This window comes from Argopecten irradians, chromosome 6 (assembly GCF_041381155.1).
Source record: "Argopecten irradians isolate NY chromosome 6, Ai_NY, whole genome shotgun sequence".
Lineage (NCBI taxonomy): Eukaryota > Metazoa > Mollusca > Bivalvia > Pectinida > Pectinidae > Argopecten > Argopecten irradians.
Genome location: NC_091139.1, coordinates 2,435,248 through 2,453,819, shown reverse-complemented (window position 1 = coordinate 2,453,819; position 18,572 = coordinate 2,435,248). Strand labels below are relative to the sequence as shown.

The 18,572-nt window shown below is 32.9% G+C and overlaps 1 protein-coding gene across 45 annotated transcripts in view; it reads right to left on the bottom strand.

The window, feature by feature from the left end:
* Positions 1-529: 529 nt before the first annotated feature.
* Positions 530-18,572, bottom strand: part of LOC138324707 (trichohyalin-like) — a 69,061-nt gene continuing 51,018 nt past the window's right edge. For 18 of the 45 annotated variants that reach the window (XM_069269798.1, XM_069269801.1, XM_069269760.1 and 15 more), the window contains 13 exons: positions 17,680-17,844; positions 16,534-16,704; positions 9,282-9,455; positions 8,884-8,922; positions 8,124-8,288; positions 6,841-6,981; positions 6,446-6,574; positions 4,969-5,115; positions 4,052-4,111; positions 3,587-3,645; positions 3,229-3,309; positions 2,971-3,053; positions 530-2,757 (listed from right to left, as the gene is read on the bottom strand). In XM_069269798.1, the coding sequence (XP_069125899.1) occupies positions 2,975-3,053; positions 3,229-3,309; positions 3,587-3,645; positions 4,052-4,111; positions 4,969-5,115; positions 6,446-6,574; positions 6,841-6,981; positions 8,124-8,288; positions 8,884-8,922; positions 9,282-9,455; positions 16,534-16,704; positions 17,680-17,844 (1,410 nt within the window). In that variant the 3' untranslated portion in view covers positions 530-2,757; positions 2,971-2,974. Of the gene's footprint in view, positions 2,758-2,970; positions 3,054-3,228; positions 3,310-3,586; positions 3,646-4,051; positions 4,112-4,968; positions 5,116-6,445; positions 6,575-6,840; positions 6,982-8,123; positions 8,289-8,883; positions 8,923-9,281; positions 9,456-11,297; positions 11,331-11,518; positions 11,681-12,660; positions 12,799-13,046; positions 13,194-13,756; positions 13,892-16,533; positions 16,705-17,679; positions 17,845-18,572 lie in introns of all 45 variants that reach the window. The other 27 variants (XM_069269806.1, XM_069269770.1, XM_069269764.1 and 24 more) reach the window with 27 other exon arrangements.

The window sequence follows — 18,572 nt, the reverse complement described above, 5'->3', positions numbered from 1 at the left end:
CGCCCAGGAAATACGTGAAATTTAATCGCACGCAAAACTGATTTGATTATGACGTCATAATCACCGGTTGGACTAATCGACGGTAAATACTTTACCCACGTCTATTTGAGATCTCGAAACTCCCATATTACTTAACTACATATCTTTTGTAAGGAGTTGTTGGTGTATTTTATATTAAAAAAAATAATAAAATAAGTTCATCCTCGATATTCCAGTGGTTATAATTACTGTAGTTATATCCACTTTTGAAATACTGAAGGTTCTGTGTGCATCAACGAATGATCAGGTAGTTTGGTCCTTAAATGTTCACCCAAAGAATCTAGATATGGTATATTATGTGACTTTTAAGTTGGGCGTCGCTCTGTTCGTAATCTTCAAAGGAAGATATAGTAGGACACTGATTGGTCCGGTTTTATACCGTGACATTGTCCAGGAGCGGATATAACGACAGTGAAAGCAACCCCTATAGTATCGAGGATGAGAAAGTTTGGTATCAAATAGATTCCATAAAAAGAAAACAACAATATAATAAGCTTAAGAGCCTATTTATTTTTGGAGAAATACAAGCTTCTAAAAAAGATCAAATATACCACGTATGTGAGATTATAGTCTTTATAATACAAAATAAGAAGATATATATAACATATCAATATCCCTCAACAGGTTCCCTTTCCCAGCACTAAACAGAAAATAAACAATCGTGGTCTCCCTATAGCTATAATTTATAAAATGAAGTCATATTCTTAAAACAACCAATCGGCAAGGTGAACAAATTATAGTTCTACACCATACCTTACAATAAATAAAATTAATAATTTATGACGTTTTGAAAGCTAAAATTAAAACATTTTTAAGTGAAAAGCTGGGACATTTCTAACGTAACATATTTATTATACATTTGTTCACCGTGATTAGGAAATATAAATATAATGTTGATAAATAAAGGTAATTTTTTTTTCAATCTCTACAATACCCTATCATACCTTTGTATATCTACTCTAGTCATTCTTTATCATTTACCCAGGTAAAATATTATTTAAAAAAAAATTACAATATATATAACCAAATTTGAGAGTATCTGTTAAAATCATTATGTATTACTAACAACATAATTACCACAAACGTTACTTAAAACATAGACTAGCGAAATATTTTGTTTGTTAAAAGTGTTTATGTATTTAGGACTTGTGATTTAAACATGTAATCTATATGGAAATATAAACTAAATCTTTAGCGGACGGAAATTAACCTAAAACACATATCACAGTATTTATAAATAGTGTAATGTAATGCTTTATAACATAACATAACAGAACATATAAATGTCGCACAATACAGAAGACAAATTGTTTACAGATGTATATCAAAGATATTATCACAATAGTCAGGATACATATCACAATTGGTAAGACATTTATCACAGTAAGATATATATATATATATATATATAATAAATTTAAAGAAAAATCCTTACGGACGAAATCTATAAGAAATAAAAACAATAACGACTGACTAGGGAGCGCTTTCGCCCCATTCAAGGGATGTCTGAAGAGCTCCCTTGAATGGGGCGAAAGCGCTCACTAGTCAGTCGTTATTGTTTTTATTTCTTATATATATACATATATACCATTATAAGTGAAATATTCATCGAGATAGGTATCATATACGGGGTAAATGTGTAATATATTAAGAATCATAATGACGTTTAATAGATACACAGTATCACAATAGGAGGGATAGGAGTAAAATATGATATTCATTACGTTTAATTATTAGAACAATTATCAATAGGTAAGTCTGTGAGGATTTACTGTTTAGTAGTTTTGCGTCAAAAATGTCCAGGACAGAACAGGGAAAAGCTATCCTACAAATCAAGTCACATTTACACTCGGAAAATGAACACAGCATTATTTATCATCGTCCGTATTCAATAAAACACTCCAGATCTAAGCTACTCTCACTCTTACATACTTTCATAGATATTTATTCATATTCTATCGTATTTCCACCGTTGTATATTCATTTCAATGTATATGGAAAAAAAATTAAGATAATGATCTGTTATCTTTGAATCTAGAATTGTCATTTCCTCGAAAGTTCGAAATCAGAAATGTCAATTTTAAACGAAGAAAGATATTAAAAATATAAAGAAAAAGTATCAACATATATGATCTTCACCCATCGCTTGATGCTCGGGTGACGTTGATCTAGGATATGATGTTATATGGGCAGTTTAGTTTTTCCATAATATACAACAGATGTCAAACAGTACAAAATAAATATGAGCTGTACATATATATCATGTTCTTAAAAACAAAAATCTGTTATCTGTCTAAATTATTTACAATACACAGTGTTGATATGTAGCTGCTAATAATGAAATATTTACATATACGAGTACATTTCGTCCCATGCTTTTATAACATATCTTTATCAAAACAATATAAATATTTAACAACACTTTGCGACTTAAGAAAAAAAACACTATTTTAACAGAACAACATTTTAAGTTTTATATATGTTTTCAAATATTTATGTCCGTATACATTAAGATTGTTCAATATCAGAACAAGCACTATTAACATGAATTGTTAACACCTGTGGCAGACTTCAAACAAAAACTAATCATTCCGAATCTTTAACTTCAAGAAGCACTTATCGATTTGCATTGCTCTCGTCGTCCAATTTCTCTGCCTTAGTGAATAATTCCACGCCAATCTAGGAATGCTGAAATCTGTCTACGTCAATTGATAAAGCCTGTAGATGATATAAAAATTGAAATTGAGCAAAATCGATTTTTTTTCATTTATGTGATAGTTTCGTGAATAAAACAATATACATTAGTCTAATGTATTTGAGACGCTATGTGTAACAATAAATATCAAATTAACGGTATACATACAATGTTACATGAACTCAGTTTCTTAGGTATACGCGACGCCAAGTCAACAATAAAAGGAATTGATTTACCTTCTCAGTGTAATGCATAAGGGGCCTCTTGTCTCGGTGGAGGGGCTCTCTGACTTTGACCATTCATCTCATGGTCGTGTCTCCTAAAATTAAAGTCAGAAAGTCAGTATTGATATTAACAATAAGAACCCCAACAACCATGACTAATCAATTGAAAGAGATTAAGACTTTCAAATGGTTTTTCCATGTTCTAAGTTACATACATATAGTACATGAGCTAAGACTTAAATATGAACAAAATATAAATGACTTTCCTACCTGTACATAGCCTCGTTCGCTCGTGCTTGTTGTAGACGCTCAGTGTAAGGGTCATTACTCTTTTGGCCATTTTGCTCCGGTCTTCAAAAAATATATGAATATAAAGCATTTCCAGTAAGTTACATGCTAGTTTTTTTTTTCAAATTGTTTGGTTTTAGATCATTTGGGGTATATCTCTTTGAATGAAAAAATCATAATATAAAAACATTTTATTTACTTCATTATTTAGATGTGGTAATAATGCCGTAGAATTTGTTTTACATAGCCTTAAGAAAAACAAGTCAAACAATACAACCCAGGTTTTATATTTTAGATATGCATTTTTCGTTGAACATTCTTTATTTTGAAAAAGTCTTACCCCAAATCCCGAGGTGGTGAGTATCTGTGAGTTGGCGGCTGGGCACTGTACCAGCTATCCTGTATTGTTGTAAAAAAGTTGGGAATTTCAGACAAATAAAAATGGACGTATTTCTACATATAAACAACGCTATACAAAATACAGACTGAGAGCAGTGAGAGAATATAGCAAACCACGCCCGTGCAAAAGTTAGCACACTCCAGATATATGCGCACACGTGCAATAGTTAAGTGCACGAACAAATGCATACAAATAAAGTTTATAAATTCCTTTCTTTCCTATTATACTTCATATTCTTTTCTTTTCTAAGTGTTTCATTCTTAGTTCGGACTTATGAAGTGTTTTACATTTAAAGCGCATTATCTGTATTTAGGAAGGTTAACGCTTTTAAAATTTGCCGTCTGAAAATTAAGAATTCACAGTCTATATTATAGAAAGAGTTGTTGCCCTTTGTCTATAACTTACAGGTGGTTGTTTCCCAGCAGCAAACGATGGCTGGCCTCTATTGAGACCTTCAGGGAAGGCCTGTAATAAGATGTACACTGAGTACTACGAAGCTTTAGTCTTACGACGTACACAAAACCACCTATCACCTTCTCCATAAATAGCAGTTGTCGACTTGAGAGTAAATTTCGCGAAATAAGGCATATATTATTATTCAGAAAATTGATATTGTCTTTTTTTCGAAATCCGGAAAGGAATCCAGAGTCAATTTTGCCTGACAACCATCATGATATATTTTATTGATTTTTTCCGCCACCTTGTCCACAAATAATAGCAGTCGACTTTTAGGTAACGACTGAATGTTTCTCTGGAGAAAATTCCGCGAAAAAAACATATATATTCTTCAGAAAATTGATTTTGGAAAATCTGGAAAAGATTCCGAGCAATTGTGTCTGGCTACAATCATGACATTTTACTAAGATGTTTTTGTTACAGCAGAGAGCTAAGTAAAAGAAGATCAGGTGATGTGCATGCAATCAATAGCAATCTGCCTAGCTATGTAGAAGAAAGCGAATATATGTGCTGGACTCATAGCAAAGCAGAAATCAAGAATCTAGCTGAACATCACCACACAGTTATATATATATAGATAAATAGTCTCTCCCACGCAACCAACTACACAATAATGCATTCTCAGCATAAAAATGAAACAATATACATACAAATGTAGTTCATAACTTCATGGATCTTTTTTTCAAATTTAAAGCCAGTAACTGATATACACCATTGACAATATTGGGAGTAAAAAGATAATCTTGATATGTAGCTTCAATATTAATCAATAATGAAATGGAACCTCAACGTAATAAACACATTTGGTCATAACAAGATGACATGATCAATATGAAAATAAGAATTAATGGCTATAACATACTAACATGATCAACATAATTCTTGTAATCCTGTCGAGCGTTCTCTTGCATTCTCCGTGAATGAGCCTCTTGTGCTTTACCCATGTCAGAAAACATGTTCTTCTCGTCAACGGAAGGATCGCCTTGCCTTCTCGGTACCTCGCCATTCTTTTTCTGTAAGGCACATCAATAGGGTAACATAAAAACCTCATAGTTCTCCTCCTATGTCCCTTGTCATTTTTGTTTTGTAATTCAATTACTTTATGTGCATACCGCCCTACGTATGTTGCACACTGGGTAACGTAAAACCTCATATTTCTCCTTCTATGTTTCTTGTCCTTTTTTGTTTTGTAATTCAATTACTTTATGTGCATACCGCCCTACGTATGTTGCACACTTTCCGTCAAACAAGTATATCACAAAGTTTCAGCCAAGCTGACCGAACTGTATGCGAGAAGCACTGTGCTTACAAAATGCATATACTTCATCTCTAAATGGAAAACTTTATACCAAGTCAAATTTTATCCTTATACAACTTTATGAATTAGTTATTGATTACATCGTAAGTCATTTTTTACATGTTTTATCCTAAAATTAATTATTAATTTCCAATATCGTGCATCCTAATGCGTGTGTAAGAATATTAGCAATTGCATCATATCGTACATCAAAGCTATGTATGTTAGTTAAATTACGATACGTTTTATCCTTAAATCAATTGATGTCGAATATAAAATCTAATTCTAAAATCTATTGGCAAAACTTATTAGTAATGTCAATAATAGTCCATTCTGAAATACAACTGAAAAGTAAACCATGTACACCTCACACAGACAATGAAAATGTAAGCAGAAACAGTTGGAGAATAATTAGCAAAAAACCCAATATCATTTGTATTTTATATAAAGATTGCATGACATCATCTATATATGAATAATTTCACACATAGATTAACATTCCAAACCTGTGTTACTCCATACATCAAGTGCTATGTAACGATTTCAACCAGTAAGTTAGTTTTCCACGAACCAGCTAAATGTTAAATAGAACTTTGATACGGACGTTATTATATTAACAGTTTGAAATGGATCATGCAATAGGCACTTTTAATTAAGACCAAAAATGCATACAGATATACAATACTTTTATGTTAATAATACAACGTAGATTAATATATGTTAATTGAACAATAGTCAAACATGCAGCTTCACTTGCAAGCAAATCGATAAATATTTAGTATAAACATGGGTCATTTTAGTTTCATCGGGAAATGTCAAAAGCATTATAATATGATCAACAATAATCAATGAACGATAGAATGAACAATCCAAACACCGTAAAACCTTGCTTCAAAGAAATCTTAAAATCTAACATTTGTGGCTGAAAACAAATCTGCAACAAGAACAAAAGACCAAAAAATATGTATGAAAATAAGTATGTTGTAAAAACACAATTTCAACGCCGCCACTCCGCCACACGGTTATACGGGGAGACCACTCGATACCTCTAGATAATCGATCATCTCTTTTCTTCTTTCTGCATTCATGTGTTTCTTTGTATCCGGGTATTTTGAGACAAAAAGCACACTACCTTGGTCGCCAAATACCTTCTTCCTTTCCTTTGGTGGTTCTTGCTATATCCAAAAAATGTTTGTGTATAGTAGATTGGTAACTGGTCAGTACGAATTCTCAAATAAATTTAATGAAAACATACACAGTCTTTAAAGCGACGAATTAAGGACCTAACGAATAGTTAAATGAAGCTTTCGAGTAAATGCGCAAAATTCAAAGCGATGCTATCATATGTTATACTGTTTTAAACTGTTACGCATCTTTTTTAACATTCTTGCGCGTTTTTTAGTTTATTTTTTTTCTCTCAATCCATTTATATAGCTACTACCTTATCCATGAAGCTGTGAAACTCCTCTCGCAATTCCTCTTTCATTTTCTCTCCCCGTTTCTTGTATTCACCGGAAGTTGGGTAAATCCTGGGATTATCATTAGTACCCCAGAATTCCTTACTTCGGTTTACTGGTTGTTGCTAATAATAGATTATACCAATACAAACTGATAAATAAAGGACAACCATACTGCTAAAACGAACTCAACACTTTAAATGTGTATAATGGACATGGACATAATAAAATGCCAAAAGATTTCAAGTTTCATTAATTAAAATATTTAATCAGTTGCGATTCAAAGCAAAGTGTCGATAGGTCGTAATATGTTTTACTAAAAAATAAATTGTTGTAATGTTACCACAAAAATCATTAAGATAATAATGAAAAAAAAACCGATTAAAACTTTTAAAGGTAATTGATTTACGTAAAAAATAAACTTAAATAAAAGTTTTAAACCAAAAATAGTTTTAATGAAAACAAAACAAACGCCAAAGAAACAAATTAGTTAAAATCCCGAATACGATAACAAAACAAACGGATTATGTTTATAAAAACGTTATAAAAATGTCAAAAAATCCACACCTCTCACATCCCATTCTCAAAAAGCTATTTAATGTTGTTATTTATCTAGTTATCTATTTTTTTTAAATTCACCTTGACGGCAATCAACACAAATATAGGTGCTTTAGGAACGGTTAGAACCGAAAAAAAGACTTTGAGCCCAATCAATCAATACAATAATAATTCTTTTTTTTAGAATCATTATATTGTATTATTCATATGTTTGCTACACTATATTAGCCTTACCCAAAGACACAAATAGCAGTGAAACAAGAGCAAAAGTTAAAAGTAATTGGCCAGTTTTCTCCTTAAAAATGACGTTTTTTTTTCTCATTTTTGTATACACTGGGAAATTACTTAATTAAAGTAAGCAAACCCGAATAATTCCTCCTACATAATTATATATATATATATATTTAATCATACATTAAAATAAGTCGAAAGTGTTTGAGAATTATGTTGTAATTACATAACTTTTCTATTTCTTGATGATCAATTGTACCATTTAAAAATGCATTAGGTCTTCTTATGATTTACAGTATTCCATTTTGATAATGTTTCAATAATGCTTTAATATTCGACCATGTGCATTGGTGGTATTAGTTTTCTTTAAACTCGAGATAATTAAGTCATAAAAGGTCTTATTAAAACACGTAGCATGCAATATAACGCTACCAACAATAGACTGCAGTCATCAACAAGCCAGCTAAATCATATGTACCGAGGCCAGATAGACTTGGTAGTCAGCCTGCATTTTAGCGTTGATCTGTAGCCGTTTCTGATCGTAGATACCCGCGGGTACTATCGGAGGGGTCTCCATACTACGCTCCCAGGACTGGCGAAAACTATCATCTCTTTGGCTTCGTGCACCTTCCTCTTTCGATATCTATTATTAACCAGACAATTCTTCATGATTTACTATCAACATTTTTTTTATTAAGAAATAGATTTTATAAAAAAAAAGTTAGTCAAGTTACCCGAACTGATTTAATCTGTCTTGGAAAATAGTTTGGAGAAATGAGTCTTTGCAAATCAAATCAATTGCAAAAAAGTGTGTTTTCAAACTAAGAGTTTCATAAAAAAATGACCAAACTTTAACACTCGGCCCTCTTCCACACCAAACCAAAGCCATTTCCATACAAAATGTCGTTAGACAATCATCAGTGGAGTTAAATAAACAGATGACACGTGGTTTAACATAAATGAAATTAAAGCCGTGTACCGTATAGCCGGTTAAATTCGCAGGGATTCTTGCTGGACAATGAATCGAAGTCCCACCACTATTTGAGAAATTTATAATCGCGAAAATTCAAATTGTTGAAAAAAAAAAAAAAAAAAAAATGAAGAGGAATCGCGTAGATTTTGACCCTCGAAAAACACCGACTATACGGTAGTAATATAAAAAGTAACCCTGATAACAAATTAATAAGCAAAAGCCTACAACATCAAAATAAACGAACGCGTCCGTTTTGGACGCATACCTGTATTTGCACTTGTGGCGTGTATGATTTCTTTTTGTACTGAAGAAATCATGAAAAACATCATTTCGGTGACAGTAGCTTCAGATCCGTAACAAAACTGTTATGAATGTTACTGTACCAGCTTATGATCAAAATTTATTTTCGGGTTAAATTAAGATTAAGCAGTAATGAAATTGGGCATCGATGAGACAATATAGGAATAGACAGAAAATCCTAATTAAGTTATAACTATGTTTTTATCGTCGGTGAAAATGTACACATCAATATAGATTAAACAACAGTAACAGCACTAGTGTCAGCTGTTCAGTATAAACCCACAAACAGTTTACATGAAGTGATGCTGGGTAGTGTTCTTACCGATATATGGAGTAAGATATGAAAACAAAACCAATACACACCGTGGAGTGACCAACCTTCTCCATTTGTATCTCATAGCTCTTTCTCCATTCTTCTCTCAGTTTCTTCTGTTTCTCAGCGTAGTCGTTCCCCATCGGAAATGCCTTCTGATTCTCAAAGTCCACCTCCTTCCTACTTCCCCCACTTGGTATATGTCTGACGGTTTTTTGTGGCAGCTTAGATTTGGAAATAGTAAACTACTATATACAGCCATTGTCTAAGCATCCAAAACATACAACACTGAACAGTTTAGAACAATACAATATACAGACCACTGACCACTCAGATAGATGAAACTGTCCACATTAAATCTATGGGAGTCTTTCTGGAAGGGAGAACGATGGGTAGCATAGAAACCAAACCTACCCATATAGCGCTATTGACGACGGTTATAATTCTGTCAGAATCACGATGGGTAGCATAGAAACCTACCCATATAGCGCTATTGACTACGGTTATATTTCTGTCAGAATCACGATGGGTAGCATAGAAACCTACCCATATACCATGAAGCGCCATAGAAACCTACCCATATAGCGCTATTGACTACGGTTATATTTCTGTCAGAATCACGATTGCTGGCATAGAAACCTACCCATATAGAGCTATTGACTTCGGTTATATTTCTGTCAGAATCACGATGGTTGGTATATGAACGCTAGAATACGTCAGAGCCGTTCTGTTGGATTCACATTGGGTGGCATAAGAGGCATCACTGTACAACAACCGAGAACGGAAATCACCGAAAAGAACCCGCGATGAAATTAGTTTTCACTCCAAAAACTATTTAATATCTACATTGTAAGTAGGATACTAATTTGACAACACAACCACAAACCATGCTATGGTAACTATGTTCACTTCATGCACTTATTCGCCAGACCTGTTATCAAAGCTAATATCTATCATAAATTATTGAAAAAAGCATGCGTGATGTATAATGAATATTAAAAGGTTATGGTGGTAAACCTAGACCTAGGGCAAGCAGGCGTTCTAAACCGTGTCGTATCGGCACTATCAGAGTCCCTTAGGAACTACAATAGTTAAAATTTGTGTACATCGATCGAATATGTCAATATCGTCAACCAAAATAGCTAAACATAGTCATTATTAATATATAAGGTATTTATCATCAAATCCGTGCACTTCAAATACTGAATTGCTTTTAGTCTATTTGAGCATAAACAAAAAACATAAACACAACTACATACCAAATGTGTACTCCATCCTAACTTTTATTTTTCATTATTTTTTATACATAAACATCTCTACTTACACATCATAATGCAAATTAAATGTATCATTTTGATGAAACATATGCAATTGTACAATGTTCTTATGTAAATGCCTGAAATACAAAATCTGATAACATAGAGCATAAGTGTAAAGGAATCGTTTTCTATTACAATCTTTGCCACTGACTATTCTGTAACCAAAGTTCATGTAAATTACGATAACCACAAAAACAATACCTTAGAAAATCAGTTCTTTGAAGCAAGGTTTTGTTTCATATAAATTCTTTGAAGCAAGGTGTACCTTATCAACCCGGTTAAAATTCGTAAAAGTTATTTGTAATAGAACAAGATTATCAAAATTTCAACAAATTTTGTTCATACATGTTAGTATAAAACATTATGTCTCATTCTCACCACTCCACTACCGCACAATCCTTTCTGTCGCATAACTATGATATTTACATCCAATACATATTAGTGAGTCAAAGACAACTGTAGACAAATACCAATTTTTTCTGAAGATAGTTTTCAACCAACTGATTTAGAATTTTTTATAAGATTCCAAGTTAGTGATAGTATAGTAAAGAAGATCTTAGATATATACAGGGAGTGTAGTCAGATAAAGTGAAAACAAAATCACCCAAGTGATTGTTAATAATTGGAAAGTTTGGAAGTTACATATTCGTCAGATATACATGTATATGCCTCATTAGGAGCCGTGAGAGGAAAGAAGATATCGTGAAAAGTTCACTCCTAGGAATATAAAAGTTTAATTCACGTTACCTCATTCAACATATTCCAGTATTTGGTATGATTCTGAAAAGAAATAATTTACATGTCTAGCGTTAGCGATATTTCTACCCATTCATACAACTACACTAGGCGACACAACCTCTACTTCACAATCCTGCCTCGTTACTAAGGAAGCGAGCAAAACACGTGGCATGCTATGCCACGACAGACAACAAGCTGGTAGCAATGGCTGCATCTGGTAGCCATTTTACCTTCTCTTCCTCAAGTCTTTGGGCGACCTCTCGATCGTGTTTCTTGCTTGGGTGCCTTTTCATAGGGGGACGAGGCTCCATTCCAGAATGGTGGCCGTTTGCTTGTCTAGATGATTGTTGCGCACTCCCTTTTAAACTCATCTTATCATAAGGAAGTCCGCTCTACATGGACATAATCGCCATAACAATTGTCTTAATTAATCTCTTTTGAATTATTTATATAGTTAATATAACTATTATTCTGTCATAAAATATGTATTTCATCAAAATAATATTCATCAAACTTAGAAATATTTAGATATTGCAGAAGATATAAGAGAAGAGGGGAAACTTCAAAAATGAAAAGATTGGATACAAGAGAAAAAGAACCTGTTACCTTTTTTCACTTATATATGCAATAAAGGAAATCCAAGATTATTATTCTGTTTTAAAGGAAAATACATCAAATACGGAAATTTGCTTCGTTTATTTTTTTTTATTCCAGTGAGTGATGCAATTCAGAAAAATAAAACTCAAAGAAACCACAATGTTATCCACTTCAGAGGAAGCAAAAGAGAAGGTATTGGCGTAGGCAAGAAGTTACTTTCAGAAGCCAATTGTAGATAGATAATGCAGAAGTTAATTAGGCCATCACCGCAGAATATATGTGTGTAAAACATCCACACTAATTCAAACAGGACATGCCACTGTAACTGTCGAAAAAGAGGTCCTATATAGGTCATATGATGACCTTTGACGACAGAATTCTGAATGATCAAAATACGAAAAGGAAGCAAGCATGTTCCTCTTGTTTTTGTAAAAGAAGAAATTTTAACCCGAGACCTTACAGTTTACAAACCATAAAGTTTGACATTCAGAATCCCCACTTCAAAGGAAAGTAAGATATTAGAGAGTGAGAGTAAAAAGAAATCACTACAACAGGATATATATGGCAGTCCACAATCAAATCAAGAAACAAACACTTTGTTATGTGCCAGAAAAGTATAAGTACAGGTAGTGCGAAAAGAGTGACAACTATTTCAAAATACATAGTGCTGTGATTTTTAGCGCTCAACTCCTGTTACGAAAACATTAAGATCCAGATTGATCTAGAACTCCAAACTATTAGAATGGATAGAGTCAGGCAGGAATCGAGGTTATACCTTGGCCAAATACTGGTTATATTCCATGTTTCTCTGCTTTTCATTGACTGCCTTCTTATCATCATAGGGTTTTTGCGTTAATGGAAGCCCTTGTTTTTCCTCTGGGGTGGGTGGATGGTATCTCCGTGGTGATTGTTTCTAAAATAATTCATGAGATTGGTGATCATATATAAAGGTATCCCTACAGTGTTCACAACTTCACTAGATTTAATCTAATCCCGATTTATCTAACTTCAAGTGTACTCTTTTTTTTTCTTGTATCAATATTCTCATTAATAATGATCATAATGGCTCCACCGTCGATGGAAGATGGTTTTTTTTTAAATAGAATTTTTTGTATCGATGACCTACTTGAATTCAAACTTTATCTGAAAGTTTATTCATACCTGTCCTTCTAAAAATTTTCTATAATCTTGATTACGATCTTTTTCTTGCTGTCGACGCAGTTCATTTGACTTTCTATTATCAAGGGGCAAGCCGAATTCTGGAGCTCTTCTGAAGACCTCTTGTGAAGGTTCTCGAGAAGATTGATTCTATAGAACACATGTAGGATAGATCTTTAAGTCTATATTAGATTATACTATGGTAACCTAACAACGTTCCACACACTCCATGCAATAACCTTAAAATTACCGTACACTCACATCCAATCAAAAAGTATAGTAAATGAGTGACATCTCATTAACTACCACACTCATGCAGGTATATATCTAAACATTATTATTACTCACAGATAACTTGATTATATTTCAACATAAATCAATATAAAAATATACATAAAATATGTACTGTATAACATCGAATGTTCTTTGTGTGTAAATACAACGGATCTTGATTTTTGTAAAAGTGTAGACATTACAACCACTAACGTCTCTTCTCGTATGAAAAAAATCAAATGGACGCGGATCATGAAAGAAATTGTACACAAAATATTTAATGTTTTACAGTACATGTACATGTGTAGTCAGATAAGAACCAAGTATCATAAGTATAATATTACAAATATTATGTATTTCAATTCTGAATTCTTCGTCAGAAATCAAAACACTTCAAGATATGCAATTAAGCTCTAATTTATTTAGAAGCTTATTCATACCTGTTTTTCTAACATATTCCTATATTCCCGATTTCGAATTTTTTCTTGTTGTCGACGTATTTCATTAGACATCTCGTTATCAAGTGGTAAACCGAATTCAGCCGGTGTTCTGTGCGACGGTTCCTTTGTTTTACTCTATTTAATATAAGTAGGATGGAAGTTTAATTCACTGACCCATAGTAAGCCACAACTGGTGAAAAAATCCGATTAAAATGCTTGATGACATGATCATGATCTTATTCAACTGTTAATAATTTGATTTGACATGTTTAAGCAGAATGTATTTGTTATCGTGAAGATAATTCACATGTATAAAAATCTATGCAAAATTAACTTAATCCAGCAGAGATGGGATAAAGCTTTTCGTTTGAGGTGTCAAAATGCAGCAAACCCCACAACAACAATATCAGCATTCTAAATGAAAAAGGCACCCTATGATACTTTGCCCTTTCTACTTTTCATCAAACCATAAAGTCTGTCTTGTGCTAATATTAGTACCCCTACTTACAATGCAAATACAACTCAAAGCTTTTAGGAACGCATTACTACTACGCGTTACTGCGAAGAGTTATACACTGTAAAATATGTATTACAATGAAACACAACTTATATGCTTTAGATTGTTGTACAACTACAGCGTATGTATATTACAGTGAATACAACTTCCCTATGTGTGATTACCATGAAATACAGCATGTATCATAACTGTGTACACTACTGCCCGGGTTTGGCATCGTCAGTTTGGTTGCTATGATACCTCCCTACATGAGTGGTCAGCTGACGTTTGGTACACAAACTTCACAAACACTGTCTACATTGACAAGAGACAAACTAAAGTTCACATGTGATACTACAATACACAAGTATTATGGGGAAAACTTGACAATCATCACAAGGATATTTTACATATTCACTTACTAAGTACCATCCAAACGACATTTTATATATTCATTTATAGGCTTCAAAAACGCTCTTAATAGATAATGCTTTAAATTACGAAAAATGAAATGACTGAGTATTTCACCAAAGTTTCGTTTACAAAACTCGCGTTGTACGCCGAATCCTTACAACACACGACAAGTTTCCTCTTTAGATAAGGATAACTATACATTGTGTAGATTGCATCACCGTTAAAACTGCAACATGAATACATCAATGTTGTATTCATATTATTGGTTCATATAGGCATGTTGCTGTTATTTTTCAGATTCGCTGAATTATTTATCCAAGTTTCTTCGTCTAACATTATTTTTGTCATTTTATCCAAAAGATTAAATTTTTATCTTCCGACGCTGTAGTTCGACGGACAAAGTTGTGTCTACAGACAGACGGACGGATGGACACCCGATTCTAGTATACCCCTTAACTTCGTTGCGAGGGTACAGTTTTAACCGTGATACATTCATACTATACTCATAATTTTGCGGCATTCATTCACATTATCAACTGGTGCTATGTTGGGACTAATGATATATCATTAATATCGGTATGTAAGTTTGAATGAATAAAAATTCAGTTTCTTGTTAAAAAGGACTGATTTCTCCACTACTTTGTTAATGATATGTGCCTTCACAATTTTGTATACATTATACGTTAAAGATTGTTTCTTTTCACTACATCTGATTATAGACACACACAAACACTTCTGGTCAGTAACTACAGTTAGTCTTTACACCAGTGTTAGCAGATATAGTTCTAACATATCATTTTTTTGTATTTGGGACGTTGCAAGATTTAATGAAAATCAGTTTCTGCAATCCAGTATTCTAGTAAAAGATGTTGTTTTTGTACAATTGAGCGATTTCAAAGTAGACTTGAAAATAAGTCAAAGAAATAAATCTTCTAAACGCAGAAATTTATATTTTAAACAATTTTTTTTCTTAAAATACTATGCCATGAAAATGACGATTACCAAACGTATTATAAGATAATAACATAAGATAATTTACCTTTCCGAACTCAAGAAACAGTATAAATTCCCCACTAAGCGATACTATTCTTTATTCTTTTATCAGTGTTACAAATTTTGGATATAACTCTTTAGAATACGTTTGTATACTGGATTTATGTAAAAATCGTACGAATTAACAGGTAAGAAAAGCAATCAATCTGAATAATAATACACAGTCATACGTAAGCCTGAAAACACAGTAAGGTAGCTTTGAAAATGAAGTTATAAAACTGTATTTTTGAACTATGTATAAAATCTAGCTGGATTTGTCCTTTCTCGAAAATCATACTTAAACTGATTTTATGAATTATTGTATCCGCCTTCTTTCACTAGGTTTCTCTAACGTTTTGGTTGTCTTCATAATTCTAAAAATAAATGTGGGTAAAGAAAGGCTGCAATCTTTCATTTGGTAAGCAATGTGACGAAAATTAATAAAAAAATGATTTGATAATGATTGCTTTGACAACTTGGTTAAATACTGTAAACGTGGATATATTGGCGAGTGGATATTTTCGCTAAATCAGTTTTAGATCTGTTAACGATGTGACGATTTTCGTCTAAATTTATTTGGATGCCAAAGAAAGAAGTTATTGATATGTTCAGGTGTGCATATATTCGCAGAGATTTATTGAAAATGAAAAAGTCCACATTGTATAAATCCACTTTTACATCAAAGTACACTTGTAATGAATTTAATAGCTAGCCGTTTGCTCCTTGAATATTTCACAAAAATATGGGTAGCATTAATGTATATGATGTGGTTTTAGCCAAGCATTCAGTCACTGCAGCAACATCTCGGGGAGCACACTCCAGCGGGTAAATGTACCTGTTTCTTTAGCTCGTTATATTCTTTGTTTCGCTGATTGATCATGGCTCGTCGGCGGTCCGTTTCGTGCTGTACATCACCAAATATGCCACCCACCAGACCTCCCGAGAGCCTACTCAGGGCTAAATCAGAGCTCGGGTTCCTAGCATAGGGATACACCGGCTCGCCATTCTAACCACGCACACATCAAAATTACATACTATACAGAAAATTCTACGACAACATAAAAATGTTCAAAATACTTCAGTGAAACCTTATTAATATGTCTTATATTAATTAATATGTTAATTACCTAACCTGAAATTAAGAAATTAAGAACAATAATTTATCATTAAAGTTTGATTGTTATAACGAAAAAATGACTTTTCATGCTGTTGAATAAATACTACGAAGTCATTGAGAAAAGAAAAATATATCTTCTGAATACCGTGCCATTACCCAATTACGACTAATGAGGTTCCTTTTCGAATATTTTGAAAATAAAAGATATACATTTACGACAATATAAAGAACAACGAAGCAAACGACATTTAATGACAAACGGAAACATTTGAGAAAAAAAACAATATGTGAAATATGTGAAACAGATTATTTCAAAATATCTGTCATGATATCAAAATAAGATAGGTAATACAGTTATTATGGCTACAAAAATGTTCAAGATATGCACAACAACAAAAGAAATCAATAGCATGTAAAATAAAATTTTAGTCATGCAATGATCAGAGGTAAGCCGTTAGAATTTCACTCGATATACTTTGTCATTATTTGATGGTTATATACATTAAGTTATGGTCATCTTTTTAAAATGATGAAAATCTGAAACAGTGTGAAAACTGAGAAAATGGGAATTAAAGGTAATTTTGTGAACGTTTTTCTTGTATACTATCGGTCTATTAAACGTTTTTGCATCTGATCTTGAGTTATTCATAAAACTTTATCAAATGAAGATAAATGAAGGAAAACAATGTTTTTAGCTAATTGTTAGGATAAATCAAAACGCAAATCAGAAAGGCATTGAACAATTCTTATATTATGTATTCATCATAATGTAATGTTATTTGACGTAGTGATAAATCGATTGGCTGGGTGTGTTACGTATTTGTCAGTGATGGCATTGTTACTATGACGACCATGCAGTAATACCTTAGATAGGAAGGACTGGTACTCCCCACGTCGTTCCGACTCCAGATTATGACGGTGACGTTCATGGTTATCGGAGTTGGAGTAATTATCGTACTTGGGCTGTACTGCTGGCTGTTTCCTCAAGTTCTCTAACTTCTCCCTCCTCTGCTGTTCCCTATTGTGCTCCTACAGGCATAGAATCGTGTATAAAACGAGTGATGCTCTAACGGAACATGCTCGCATAACAGCTCTGAACATGTCATTTGTCTTCACTTTATTTCCTCACTTTTGATACATCCTGACCTATTTTTCTTTCTTACTACTAATTTCACTAATTCGGACTCTTATTTTATACCTTCGCTGAATTCCCATGTCATCATATAATCCATTAAGTAGTAACTTTTCCGAAATTCCCATGTATATAAACTTATAAATTGACAGGAAAAGAACACAAAAACATTCCGTTTTTTTTCTCTCACTAAAGTATCCTTGTGATATCACTCGCTGACAAACCATCATTTCACCTTACATGTTATCAAATGTTATACGATGATGATCATTATGGGGTATTTCTAGTCATACTACGTATTTCATTTACCTTTGCCTCGTTTATCCACACGGCTTGAAAAGATTTATCTCCCGAGTTGTATTGTTATTACCGGGTTACTACCTGGTTAGAGGTATGAGTCGACTGAAATGTTTGGATCAAAATTGTTGTGTACTGATGTTCCGCTTGACACATTTAATTTCTTTTGCCAATAAAATTCACTGCAGTATCTAAAAACTATACTGCTAGGGAACTTTAAATTGACTCAATCCCACTTTTCAGAAATCTGTTCCGACTACACAGTCACCTAGTCATGGCATTGCTATTTGACCAATGTGTGCTTGAAGAACTTTTTTTTTTTAAAAAT